The sequence below is a fragment of the Rhinolophus sinicus genome, linkage group LG13 (genome assembly GCF_036562045.2).
Source record: "Rhinolophus sinicus isolate RSC01 linkage group LG13, ASM3656204v1, whole genome shotgun sequence".
Taxonomy (NCBI): domain Eukaryota; kingdom Metazoa; phylum Chordata; class Mammalia; order Chiroptera; family Rhinolophidae; genus Rhinolophus; species Rhinolophus sinicus.
The window spans coordinates 19,132,948-19,147,428 of record NC_133762.1 but is presented as its reverse complement, the minus strand read 5'-3'; the positions used below and the strand labels follow the sequence as shown (position 1 = coordinate 19,147,428).

The 14,481-nt window shown below is 34.0% G+C and overlaps 1 protein-coding gene across 1 annotated transcript in view; it reads right to left on the bottom strand.

Annotated features, from left to right (window-relative positions):
- SYCP2 (synaptonemal complex protein 2) overlaps positions 1-14,481 on the bottom strand; it is a 50,692-nt gene that overhangs the window by 9,205 nt on the left and 27,006 nt on the right. The window contains exons 19-31 of the mRNA XM_019757165.2: positions 12,867-12,936; positions 12,248-12,305; positions 11,606-11,739; positions 10,727-11,148; positions 8,789-8,919; positions 7,969-8,005; positions 5,928-5,998; positions 5,767-5,824; positions 5,056-5,111; positions 4,234-4,291; positions 3,577-3,745; positions 1,792-1,829; positions 853-1,023 (exon numbers count right to left, since the gene is read on the bottom strand). Of these exons, the coding sequence (XP_019612724.2) occupies positions 853-1,023; positions 1,792-1,829; positions 3,577-3,745; positions 4,234-4,291; positions 5,056-5,111; positions 5,767-5,824; positions 5,928-5,998; positions 7,969-8,005; positions 8,789-8,919; positions 10,727-11,148; positions 11,606-11,739; positions 12,248-12,305; positions 12,867-12,936 (1,473 nt within the window). The remainder of the gene's footprint in view (positions 1-852; positions 1,024-1,791; positions 1,830-3,576; positions 3,746-4,233; positions 4,292-5,055; positions 5,112-5,766; positions 5,825-5,927; positions 5,999-7,968; positions 8,006-8,788; positions 8,920-10,726; positions 11,149-11,605; positions 11,740-12,247; positions 12,306-12,866; positions 12,937-14,481) is intronic.

Here is a 14,481-nt window from a genome sequence, read left to right as displayed (position 1 = left end):
CAATAATAGTACTAGTCACCCATGGTACTTACGAGATTTTAAGAAGTTAAATCTACGAAGCATAGATGCTCCTCAATTTACAATGGGGTTATGTCCTGATCTCCCCATTTTAAGTTGCAATATCGCTAAGTCTAAGATGCATTTACTACATCTAACCCACCAGGCATGCAGCGGCCAGTATCATGAGAGTATCCTACTGCATACTGCTAGCCTGGGAAAAGATCAAAATTCAAACTTCCAAGTACTGCTTCTACTGACTGTGTATCGATTTTGTATCGATTTGTACCGGTTTTCTGAAGTCAAAAATTTCTGAGTGGAACCGAACGACCATAAGTCGAGGACTGTCTGTACTTAGAATAGCAGCTGGCACATTCTAAACACTGTATGCATTTTTAACTTTGTTTAAAAAGTTTTCAAGCACAGTGGGGTAGGGATATGTCTGTGACATTAGGAGACAAGGAAGTCAGGGACGGACAGAGATGGAGTCGTGTACGGGAAGGACCTCACACCCAGTACTATGGCAAGAGAAAGATCCCCAGTTTCCCAACAGGTTGTACTTTTCCTGAAGCATAATTTTGGAAAGGACAAGGACTTCTCTAATTCAAAGATATTACCTTAAAGTTATAATTTGATTAGATTCAAACTCTGTTTTATATACTAATGCTAACTTACTATACATTTTAACATTATATTGCCTAAGGATCAATTCTTAGAATTATCATATATTTTCTCATACATGATAAATCTGAAAAAGAAGTGGCAAGATAAATATGACATTTTTATAAAAATGTATTCTATATTTAGTATTTTAAGAAGCTTTTAAAATTATTAATCTGAATTGTTTCTATTTACCTTTACTAGCAATGTCTCTTTCAATGAATGTGAAGCTTCTTTTTCACTTTCTGATTCTGAATTTGAGAGATCTTTATAATTTTTTTTGGTGTCTGCTGCTCTTCGTGGAAGTCTGGTTCTCCCACCTGGAACTGTCTTATCTACGTCTTTGGTGATGTTTTTACTGGGTGTCTTTAGGAGAAAAATTCCTGAATATTATTAGATCAATATTTGAGATACCAGTAATACAAGCTATTTGCTATAAAATTGGAACTGTGATAAGACCTACATAAACTATTTGTAGAAATAAAAAGGTCCCTGATTAATATTTTTAAAAATGACTGGAGAGAATATAAAAAAGGACTGGAAAACAATGGAATGGTAATTAGCCATAGAAAAGAATGAAATCTTGACATTTGGGACAACATGGCTGGACCTAGAGAGTATTAAGTGAAATAAGTTGGACAGAGAAAGACAAATACCATCTGATCTCAATTATATGTGGAGTCTCAAAAACAAAACAAACGAATAAAACGAAAGAAACAAACGTATAAATACTGGGAACAAGCTGATGGTTGCCAGAGGGGAGGGGGTAAGGAGTAGGGCAGAAAAGAGGATGGGGATTAAAAAGCACAAACTTCCAGTTATATAACTTAAAAAAGACTGGGTTTTATCTTTCCATTCCAAGTATCTTCTCTATCACTTTTTAATCCATCATTAAAGCTCTGAGAGGCCTGATATATGTTAACTAACTTAAGTAAAATAGAGAGCAAGGAAGAGATAGAGAGAGAGATCAAAAATACTTAGCACAGAATAAAACAGACCTAAAACAGGCTAATAATTTCAAAAAGACAAGAAGTAAGTGTGCAAAGACCGGAACAATTATGGAAAACAAGTAACTGATAACAAGGATAAAATTAATTTCAAAAGGCTGTTTGAACACAAACTTCCTGGTTTTACCATTTTAGATCTTGGTTGTCCTCTTTCCAAAGATGATCCTGCAATTCAAGAAAATAAGGTTAAAAATTTCAAATAGATAAGAATTGGCAGTAACATTTATTAGAATATTTCTGTATGTAAGTTAAAATCATAAAAAAATAAGAATACATCCTTACTCATTCAAAATTTAAATTTCAAGATGATTTGAGGTTAAACTGACATTGATAACTTTTACTGTGTATAGTGTAAATTCACAGATATGTATCCATAAACAATATAATGAACTTATAAAAAAATATTGTGTCATATGCAATATTCTATGATTTGCCTTATTTTTCACCCATCATTATGTTTCTAAGATTTATCCAGATTGAGAGTAGCTTTAGTCCCTACTCCTTTTGCCTTTCAAGCACAATTTCAACTTCCGAAATATTCTCTGAAGCCTAAGAAATGGGATTATCCAAGCAAAGGAAGCAATGAAGTTCAGGAAGAAAGGTCCTCCAATTCTGGCAATATAACAGCTAAGACATATTGACTTTATATCGTTCAGCCATTTAAACAAAACAATTCACTCAGAAGTTCAACTTTAAAAGTATTTACTGATTATAGTATTCTAATCTTTCATGTCTCCCCAAGATCTCTAATCTTCTTTGTTATAATTGTCTTTATTTGTACACCTCCCCACAAGACTGTAAGCTCCCTAGGGCATGCGAATCTTACGTTTCTCCTCGGCTTATAACATACTGCTTCAGAGTCTACTCACTGTGACCACATGCTGCTGCATCTCTCAACATTTTCCCACAAGTTTGATCCAAGTTCTAGTTACTACAGTACAGCATTCCCTGGGCACACAAGGCTATTTCATACTCTGTCTCTTTTATGTGTCATAATCCTCATGCATAGGACTGACCTCGCATCCATTTCCAAGATCCAGCCTCATTTCTAACCACACACCAAAGTTCATTTCTATATCTCTATTTTTGCTTCTTTTTAAGCCATCACCCCATCTCCCCCCACATTCACAGGCCACTACTGGTTTTTATCCTGAAATAAGATAAAAGCTGGTTCCCTTAAATATAAATTTAACAGCTCAGAATTATGTTGTCTGATCTTTAAACTGAAATATATAAAAATCTTTTTTTGAGTTTAGTAAACATTGGAACTGATGTTAAGCAATGAAAATGGTCGTTATGTCTATAACCCAAAACTTGTACCGCAAACTCTTATCCCTCTACTTCGAGATTCACTAGCGAGAACAGAAGCCATACGCTGGGGAAACGTTTTGTGAAAGTTTTAGGCAAAAATATTTCTGCAAGGAAATTGTTTCCAATCTTTTATTGCCTCGACATGAATTCATTCCTAAGAAGTGTGTGTATTGGGTGTGGCTGGGAACGGGATGTTGTGCAAGCTTTCATTTTGTTGAGGTCGTTGGGTACTTAATACATCATTCACAGTATGTACCTAATGACTGAATATTATTAGGCCATGAATAGACAAACCATGAGAGTATTCATGAACCAAAGATCATAAGTCAGATTTTATGTCCCTAAGATCCCATTTTAAAAAGCAATTTAAATATAACCATATTACTAAAAATAAAACAAAAAGCAAAACCTTTGTAGTGTTTTTGTGTAATTGCTTTCACTTACTTTTTTTCTATTCATAAGGGTATATAATTAAAAATACTATCTACATATAAAAATATACTTATCAACCAACAAAGCATTTTATAATTGATACAGATAGAAACAGATAATTGAAATGATAAAATCAGTTGCAACATTTCTCTATAAAGTGATTTCTTACTTGATTTCCCACTCTTCTGTTTCTTCGCAGTTTTATTTCTACTATAGTCTACTAGCTGTGGTTTTGATTTAGGTTCTCTCAGCCAGCTAATATCAGTCTTGCTGTCATCATATCTGTATTCTGTGTCAGTATCACTAAAGGGATTTTTCTTTTCATGATCCGTTATGATCTATTTTTTAAAAAAGAGTCCTTGTAATAGGTGAAGAAATGTGTCGTATATGTCATGCAAAGTAAGTTAAGCCAAAAAACAAAACACTACCAAAAAGCAGAAAAACAAACTTTTCACTTTTTTTAGCCCCCTACTCTATCAGTCATTAAGGACTATCCAAGAAAGTCACTTGGAAATCCAGATCAGAGATCAAGATTTGAATTTTGTCAGCGTTGTTGTTAATTAAAAGTTAAATCAAAACAGTTTATTGCTATAGAGACATAGCCTTATACCATCAAAGAAAGCAACTAAAGTTGTCATTACATCTATTACTAGATGATTACAAATAGCTCAGAGACCATTAAGAAAAGTCATAATGGGAACATGGATAATCTCTGAGGAAAAAAAAAGAGATCCAATCATTTTTGTTTTCTAGTTCCATGATAATCTTTGGCATTGGAAATTAAAAGAAATACTGGTATTAGACACATCAGGATATTGTAACTTACTCTTTTATCTTCTGTTCTGAGAGAAGGTTCAAATTCATCATGACTCCTTAAACCTACCCTTAAACAAAAATATGCATTAATTTTAATTAATTTTAAGTCCTTATCTTCTTAAGGTAGCATGCCCTAAACAAGGCTGAGTTTTCAGCCTTACTCTTTCACTAATTCATCATATAATTCTGGCCAAGTGACTTATCCTCTAACCACAGTTAATTACAAAATAACAAGGTTAGATGAAAGTACTGCTAGGGCCTTTCAGCTTTATCATCTAAGATACACTACTAATATTAGAAGTACACATAATCTGTGTATTGATTTTAGAAGTACAGTTGGCCCCTGAACAATATGTGTTTGAACTGCGCAAATCCACTTATACACAGATTATTTTCAATAAATACTGTAAATGTATTTTCTCTTCCTTATGATTTCTTTTCTCTAGCTTCCTTTATTGTAAGAATACAGCACATAATATATAAATATATATATAACATACAAATTATGTGTTAATCAATTGTTTATGTTATTGGTAAGGCTTCCGGGTAAACAATAGGCTATTAGTAATTACACTTTGGGGGAGTCAGAAGTTATCCATGGATTTTCAACAGCACAGGGGGCCGGTGCCTCTAACTCGCATGTTGAAGGGTCAAATATAAATGCTGGAATAATAAAATCATAATGGGAATAATCATGACAGTAGCACTTCTATTCATTCTTCACATAGTATGTTAAAAACTCAGACAAACTGGGAGGAGATATTTTAAAAAAGGAACGGTTGAGGTAAGTGTATTTTAATCTGATAACTTTCATTATAATAAAAACACCTACAATGTTATTGAATTATCCACGCAGGCTTCTCTAGCTGTAGCTTGAAAGTCCTGGATCTATATTGTGAATAAGCATTAAAAAATTTTTTCTTAGTGTCAAAATAAGGTGAACAAAAACTAAAAGAAATAAACGTACAATCTAGTTTCTATCGATATAGACATGTCACAATAAAATTAAGTTTACTAAAATGTTTTTATATTTAAGAACAAAGCTAGTAATGCAAAATATAGTAAAAATAAAATAGAGTAATTGTTCAAAAATTTTAAAACAATTTTTAAAAAATTTAAATGGCTGCATCAATAAGGAAAGTAATTTTCTTGATGGAGTAATCTGAGTCCCTCTAAGCCCCAATTACTAATTTTTCTCTACTTCATTCCAAATGATTTGAAAGGAAATTAAATATACCTAGATTGGTACCAAGTAAATTTTAAAATATTTAAAAATATATGGAAGGAGACTAGACTTTGGGTGGTGAGCACACAAATGGATACAGATGTTGTATGATAAAGTTGAACACCTGAAGTTTATATATTATTAACCAATGTTACCCCAATAAATTTAATAAAATAAATAGAATATATATTTTAAAATATTTTAAAGCATACCTATGAGAGGATGGAAATTTAAAAAATACACTCTAATAACTGCATGGTAAATACAAGATAAATACTGAATAACTAAATACAAAATAACTACGGATTTCTAGCTTACTCCAAGTTTTATAATAGGTTCATCAGCACCATTCAAATTAAAATTGTAGACATCATTCCTGTAAAAATGAAGAGAAAGAAACATTAACTCCATTATAAAATAAATTTATTTCCTTCGAACATGAAGAAAATTATAAGATTCATGAACAATTAATTACTTACGCTTGGCATTGAGAAGTAACATTAACAAAAGTAGTCTTCAGTTGTCTGTAACTTTTTTTCCGAACCTTTTCCTAAACACAAAAGAGGTTTACATAAAACCACTCAAGTTTGTACATTATTATACTTGACAAACAAATAACATATGCAATTAAATTTTCATATATTTTCTAATTTTGTTTCCACGAATATAAATTTTACATTTGTAACAGTTTCCTTAAGTATTAACTAAAAACATAATAGAAAATATTAAAAATCAAGTACAAAATATTAGATCCTCATATCTTTAATATTTGCTAACATTATTGTACATAGGTAAATGACCTTGTCAATGGTATTCTAATTTTAGTGATTCTAGAATCACACACACACACAAAAGCACTTTTTCCCCCCAGACTCATTTGTTTTAAATTCTTAAATAGAAACACTTTGGGAGAGGCTAAGTTTTATGTAAAAATCTCACATGAAAGACTCAAAATTGTATCAGTCAACTAGGACCTTTAGGGAAAAATGTGTAAGATTATTCCTATAGCCTGCTGCTCAAAATGTATTCAACCTGATCAAAAAGTAGTGAGGGGCGAAAAGTTGTTAAAGAAAATTTTAATAAGTTCAATAATTATGTTTCATTAAAGTAATTTAACTGTAATACACAAATAATTACTATCACTAAATGATTACTAATCAGAAACAATCAGAAGTTTAACTTAATATCCAGTAAGTTGGAAATATTAAAACTAAAGTATTCATTTTAATTGTGATTCATCTTTAACTTTACTATTTCTTTTGGCTATTTTATATAGAAATATTTGCATTATTCCAAAAAAAATTATCCCTCAATATATTACTCCTCTGATCAGTGACTGGTCCTTTCCAATATGATTTTTACCAGTGTTCAGATACATTTGTTCAGTTCATCTTTTGCATGCCAGTGTGTGCTAGGTATTACAAAAGATATAAAAATGAGCAAAGATATTAAAGGACACAAAAGTGAGCAAAGGTGTTCAGGATACAAAGATGATTCTAAAGAGTTATATTCTAGTAAAAGACAGAAGTGAGAAAAAAAGAACTGCAATAGTGAATGAAATATTTTAAAAAGGTACAAAGAAATTATTGTGCAGATTCAGAATTCTTGCCCATTAGGAAAGTTTTCAAAAAGAAGGAATACTCTGAAATAAGTCTTGCAAGGAGAAGTCAAGTTTTGACAATGGAAAGATAAGGTGAGAGAGCCTGCTGAGTCAGCTCAAGTTCCTTCCAAAGGCGGAAGAAAAACAGAACAAACACTTGGGGGCATCTCAAGTTACTATGGTTCAGCTGACTAAAACATGCCTAGGGAACTAGGATTAGAAAACAAGACCGATTTTTAAAGGGACTAGGGAGCCAGACCAAATCTGCACTTAATTCAGGAAGTGACAGGGAACGAGAATGACAGGATTGAAGCTGTGTTCTTTAGAAAGGAAACGGCCCGTATTGAATGTACTGAATGGGCGGGCACAGAGAGATGCTAGTAGCGAAAAGATTTACAGAAAGACTCTTGTCATAATCCAGGGATTAAAAATTAGCACCCCAAATAGGAGTTGGCATAGGCAGGAGAGGGAAGATTCAGGAGGAATTTACAGAAGGTGAACCTCAAAACTTGAAATTAGAGATAGAAAATAATTGAGGAATAAATCAAAAGATAATTGATACTTTAAAGCCTGGATGAATAGTAAATGTTTTTAACAAAAATAGGGATTTAAGAAGGATCTTATTGTCAGGAGAGATGGGATTAGCTACAAAAACAAAACAAAACGGGAGATTAAAGATATACTGAATCATGAACCAAAAAGTAAAAATATCAGTGTATGTAAAAGCAGCATTTTATTTGAAAAGCAGATTAGAGGACTTCTATGAGTACTTGCCACTAAATTTCTCAGTTGTTTAATCCATTTATCAATATGCTGAAAACATCAAATCTAATTTCATCATACCACTATTCTATTTTAGTGTTTAGTCAAATATCATAGTTTGACTGTATGTTTGATATAATTAAATAAATGAAACCTACCTTACTGAACTGTAGATCAGATTTGTTTGAAAAACCACTATAAAAAAAGGTTTTGTCAAAATTTAAAAAGCAATTAAATATCAGTAGAATGTTTTTCATGAAAGCCATTTTATATAAGGTAAAACATATTTGGGTCGTAAGTCTCGACTCGACATGATACAAATAACTGAACTATGACAGCCCTAGTCTGGTACTTTTGCAGCTTCACTCATAGTACGTAGCAACAATAATATTTCCTTCCAAGCTGAATCATTCATGCAGCAGGAGGGGCCAATGAAGCGTTCTGCTGTGAGACTAATTTTTTCATGCCATGTAAGACACCAGAATTAATTTAAATGTGAATTAACCAACTGGCAGCCTATAACGAGACATTTTATAATCAGAAAAATTAACCTTCAGAAATATTATAAACAAGGAATACATATTTACTATATAAAAGTAACTTATTTCGGCTCATTTAAATTTCATATTTCATTAAGTAATATATTTAAATATATTTCATTTTACTCATCATTAAGCTCAATAAATAAAAATGTAAAATGTCTGTATCCTAAAGATTTATTTCTGAAGTGGTATGCCATATCAATATGGTGTTTTTGACTTTATAAAATGTAATCAGATACTAGACTGTCTAGTTTCAAATTTAGTTCTCTTTCTGTATAATTTAAACAGCTACTATTTATAAAAGTAAATAAGTAACTATGTATTACTTTCTACTTGAAAGTTACATTATTTGAACATGTTTAAAACTAGCCTTAAAACAGTATAATTTAGTTGTATCTGTCAGAAAAATATTCATGTCTAGAATTTAAGAACATACCTGTCAATCAAGGACTCCTTTAATTTTCTTGCAGACTTTGGTCTATCACCCAGTGGTTTGTATCTCTTGTTAATTTGGCTTATCAAGGATTCTGCTGCATTAGTAAATCTGTTCCCTTTTGACTTTTCTCTCTGAAACAATTTATAAGTTACTTAAAACTCTACTAGTTAACCTTCAAAGATAAATAAAAGCTGAAAAGAAAGTTTAAGAAAAATCTGGTTCTAAGGATAACCACAAAGAGAAATAAAGGGGGTCAGAAATTATTTAATAAATTTGGGCTTTGTTAGGCATTAAAATAAGTCAGGATAATCGACAATGTTGTAAAGATTATGCAGGGGGCCAGATGGGCACTGGACTTTTCAAGGAGATCACTTCATAGACTACGTAGATGCCTGACCACTGCAGTGTACACCTGAAGCTGAAGTAGAATAATATTGTATGTCAACTATAAGTGAATATATATACATATACACATATATGTGTGTGTGTGTATATAAGTATACACACACACACACACACACAATCACAGAAGGTGGAGTATAGCATGAAGAAGATAGTCAATGGTAGTGTAACAGCTATACAAGTAGTAGCTTGGGGAAGGGGGGGTTATCACTCTATGAGGGGTTTAAATGTCTATTATGTTGCTTTGTATACCTGAAACTAATTTAAAAAAAAACACACAACAAAACCTAAAGGGAATAAAAACAAGAAAAAAGTAACCCAAAAGGATTTGGTTAAAGAAAAAAGTAGCCAAAGTAGGCACAAAAAGTGAGTTGCAGGTTAAAAACAAAGAGTCTGCTCAAGGCAAATGAAATAATGTCTAATTACATACAATAATTGCAAAGTATTAATATTTCATCTGCACACCGAGATGTTCCACTACGTGAACATTTTACATTTTAGAAATTTAGAATTAAAAATTTGGTTACCAGGTATTAACACATTGTTTGTGGGAAACGAGTAAACTCGTCATATCGCCTCTAGTTGGAACCGGCAAAAATTTTGCAAAGTAAATAAATAGAGACCTCTTTTTAAACTAAAACACTGAAAGTTTCATAGAAAAATATCAAATAGATCGAAAGATATGAATATTTTACGGAAAGTCTAATTTTGGCGAGAAAATGTCAAAAAAGCCCCGCGTTACGACGCAATTTGGCGGGAAAATGCCCGCTTACAAATTAATAATACTCTGGAAGATAAATGAAAATGAAAGCCTATGTAACCTGGACCCTCTAAGGAATACGAAAAATGACTTGCATTGCGGGCAGTAGAAATATATTATGATTTACAAGTTTTCTTAATCTACATCTTGATAGCAGTGATCCCTGCCCCAAACTTCTGGTCTCCAAGGCTGGTGTAAAGTAGCTGAAAGTGTCCTGGAGGTGTTCGTTCTACTGCTGATTCCTCTGAAGGAGGAAGTGGAGCAAGTTAGAGCACAAAGCAGGATCCTCCAGCCCACTTACCCCCTTTCTTGGAAAACTTTAATGCAATAATGCAAGAAATACTTCAGATGCTACTACACGCAAAGCTGTGCTGGGCCATGCAAGAAAACAAATGTTGAGTAAAACAGTCTTTACACCTAATAGTTTAAAAGAAAGGTGAGCACCATTCGAGAGGCACAGACAATCCCATATGCATGTTGAAAAGGACCTGAGGGACAGAGTGGGTGGGAGAGACCCAACAAGAGGAGACAAGGCAGGGTTCCTCCACGCCACACCCACTCACACGCCTGCTATGCACTAGCAGGCAGCTTGCGTTATCAGGGCCTGGACCAGGGAGTTCAGGAGCCACTGCCCTTGGAGAGGAAGTAAGTGTGAATTAAAGAACAAGGTATTACTAATGTTCAATGTGCAGCAATTGATCAAGCTTCTTTCACTTGTTTTGTTAGTAAGTAGGCAGATTATGGGTACGCAGAAGTAAAACACACTGAAGGCTCACCATTTTTTTTGGTTTCAAGTCCCAGGAATGAAGTCCAGACGTCAATCTCTTATTTGATTTTTTATGACTCTTTGCACCTTTTCTAGGAGGGTTTTCATCACAAATAGCAGTCGTCACATCTTTTGACAATACATACTTCTTCCTGTAGATCACCGATTCTTCAACTCTATTGAGAACTGATTTAATAGTAGTTTCAGATTCAAAATGCCAACCGCTCTGCTTGGTATTTTCAATACTTTCCTGCTCTGAATGTGGATGATTTAGTTGTTGATTGTTTCTTTTGCAAACTTCTACTTCTGCTGTACTGACTTTATGCTGCATTATTTTTTTCTTATATTCCACCTTTCCTGTTTCTTCAGAATTATCATCAGATATTGCAGAGGATGATTTTTGTTTAGTAAGGTTTTTGTTGATAACAGTATCTAGTGGGAAAATGAGACATTGATCCTTTTAAATTAATACACTGATAATGTATAAAATTTGTTAAAACCAAAGATATGTGTTAGACATTTCAAGAAATGACTATTTCCCTGAATTACTGTTCTATACAGAGAAAACTACAGTTGACCCTCGAACAAGGTGGAGGTCAGGGCGCTGACCCCCGTGCAGTCAAAAATCCACGTCTAACTTGACTCCTCCAAAACTAAACTACTAATAGTCAGTCTACTGCTGACCAGAGGCCTTACCAATAACATAGTTAATATATTCTGTATGTTATATGTATTATATACTGTATGCTTACAATAAAGTAAGCTAAAGAAAATACTGAGAAAATCATAAGGAAGAAAACACATTTACAATATTTATTGAAAAAACTCTGTGTACGTGGACCCTCGCAGTTCAAAGCCATGTTGTTCAAGGGTCAAGTGTGTGTTTCACCTTGATTACATGTATCTCCGGAAGACGTGCTTGTTCTTTGGTTTTCACATAGCTTAATATTTGTCACAGGTGTCCAGCATGCCCATTTGGAGTGCATTTTATTTCCACAAACATTGCCAAAATCACCAGGTATTCTAGAAAATAAATTCATTCGCTTAATATATTATAGAACATTAGTTATGACTGTGACATAAGACCTTGACTTTTTTAATACTCAATGTTTTTACTGATAACAATTTGTTAACAGTCAAGTATGAAAATATTCCATAAATCATGATGAAAGTTAAAATTTACTAATTGATCAAAGAATATTATTTAAAAATTCCATTATTGCTACTATTTTGATATTTACCTAAGTATATCTCATGTATCTTTCATATTCTGTGTATTTAAACTAAGTTAAAATTCTTTGCGTTCATACTTTATTATTTTGAAAATCTCATTCGTTTTTCAGTCTCAGTTCGAAAGGAGTTATGTTGGTTGATATGGAAAAAACATATAGAATCTTCACCATCATAATTGTACCTGACAGATGATTAATTCTGCATCCTAAGACTGTACAGGCCTTTTCCTTAAATTTGTTACATTCATCTAAAAGTAACAGTATATGCTAAATGAGTTGATGGGTTTTCTCGTACTTACACAGGTTTATCTATTTTTCCCACTGACTGCAAATCAGGAACAATATTCTGGAATTCATCTAAATAAAACAAAAATTACAGTAGTTTCATTTTTCATGCCGTCGGCAGGGTACAATGGGAGTCGGTACAGAATTTAGTCAAGGTTTACATATTGGGAGGGAGGCTGATCGCCCTTCCCCCTCTCAAACCCAAACTTCTTGGGAATAGAGAGTATATTTCCTTGTATCCTCTAATTTCCTTGTACGCGTATAAAGTTGAATACATTTTTTTATGAATTTTTCTTTTCCAAATCAATGAAGGCCAGTGGGGCTGAAGGGAAGAAGAGAGAGAAGTATACAGAGGGTGCCAAAAATGTATACATATTTTAAGAAAGGAAAAAACTGTATTAAAATTGTAATAATATATACCGATAACAAAAGATGAATACAAGTCACATTTGACTTCTGCAATTACAAGCGGTGCTCAGAGTGGTTCCCATCAGCATCCAGACACTTTTGATTACGGCGAACTACTGCTTGAGCAACGCTGACCAAAGTGTCCACTTGTGTACATTTTTTTTTGGCACCCCTGGTATATATATTTTTAAAAGAGCTACTGAAATTAAACCAAAAAGTACTTACTAAAACTTTGGTTTGGGAAGTCAATATCCTTATTGTCTGTCTTCTCTATAACGTTAGCAGTTTTGATACGCTATAAACACAGGAGATATGTTAAAATTTCAATTAAGGCATTGTATGAAAATAACTCTAAAAAGTCAGAGTATTAAAGATTAAAAGTTAAAATAAAGTTGCATTGCTATTAAAAGTTAGCCTTTCTATTTACAGTTGACTCTAGAACTTAGGTGTTAGGGGCACTAACCCCCTAACCCCCGTCAAAAATTTTTACCGACAGCAAGTTTCCCTCTTTCCATAGCCACATATACACACTTAACCAGATTAAAGAAAAATCTACCCTCTGAACTAAGATGTTTTAGCCCATCCTGGCTTTCTTCCCTTCTTAATCTAGCCAGTGGCTCTCTACACTGGGAGAAGAGCAGTCTGAAAATAGGCAGGTGTGAGGCGTGGCTGGTTAGCTCAGCTGGTTAGAGTGTGGTGCTGATAACACCAAGGTTGCCGGCCAGTTTGACCCCTGCATGGGCCACTGTGAGCTGTGCCCTCCTTAAAAGCATTAAAAAGAAAAAAGGAAGAAAGAAAGAAAGAAAACACGCAGGTATGGTTTTTGTTGTCACAATGACAGAAGGGTTCGCCTAACAATAAGTAAGCACAGGCCTAGTGCCCCTATTAAGAAACACCTCGCTAGACAATCTGAACCACCACTTTGACTCTTTTTTGCTAGTATCTTCAACTCTTGCAGCCTTTATCTTTCTGCCACATAACCATTTAAAAACAATTTCAGGGGGCGGCCGGTTAACTCAGTTGGTTAGAGCGCAGTGCTCTTAACAACAAGGTTGCCAGTCTGATCCCCACATGGGCCAGTGAGCTGTGCCCACTACAACTAGATTGAAACAACTACTTGACTTGGAGCTGATGGGTCCTGGAAAAACACTTAAAATAAGTAGCAGTTAAAAACGAATTAAAATCCACCTATTCTTTCTCACTGCAACACCAAGGCTATTAAGCTATATTTGAGAGAACATTACACATATTTCTGAAGCAATGCCATGATAAAATTCTAGTCAAGTTTAAACTGGGCCCTCCATATTGCCTAATGCTCATCCTTACTTATCTGTAGCCCTGTTTGTTAGCTCTCAGTGGCTATTCCAAATCTTTCCACGTCCCTGAGCCCTCTATGTCAGCACATCCCCAAGAGAAGCTCGCCATGCCACATTGCAGAGAAAACCAGCTCTGAGGTGTCCCTCCTCTACAGACTTCTCTGGATGCCCTTACCTATTTCTCCACAGAACAACCTTCTCTAGCCGTCCCCTGCTGTCCCTTCAGTGACCTGGAGTGAACGCCCTTCTCCTCTATGTCCATTTGAACAACCTTTATTGACCGTTCAGAAATCAATTCCCTCTCCATCTCCTTAAAGAGCATCTCCTGATTCTCACCCTCCCCTCCAGCTGGGGTGAGGCACCAGGCCCTCCCTAGGTTCCCACTGCATTCTGTAGGCACATCTGAGAATACTTAAACAATATGGTAATTATTAATCTTATTCATTTGTCTAATTCCCATGCTAGACTTCGAGATACTTAAGTACAGAGTCCACTTGTATCTTATATTTCTATACTAGAACCTT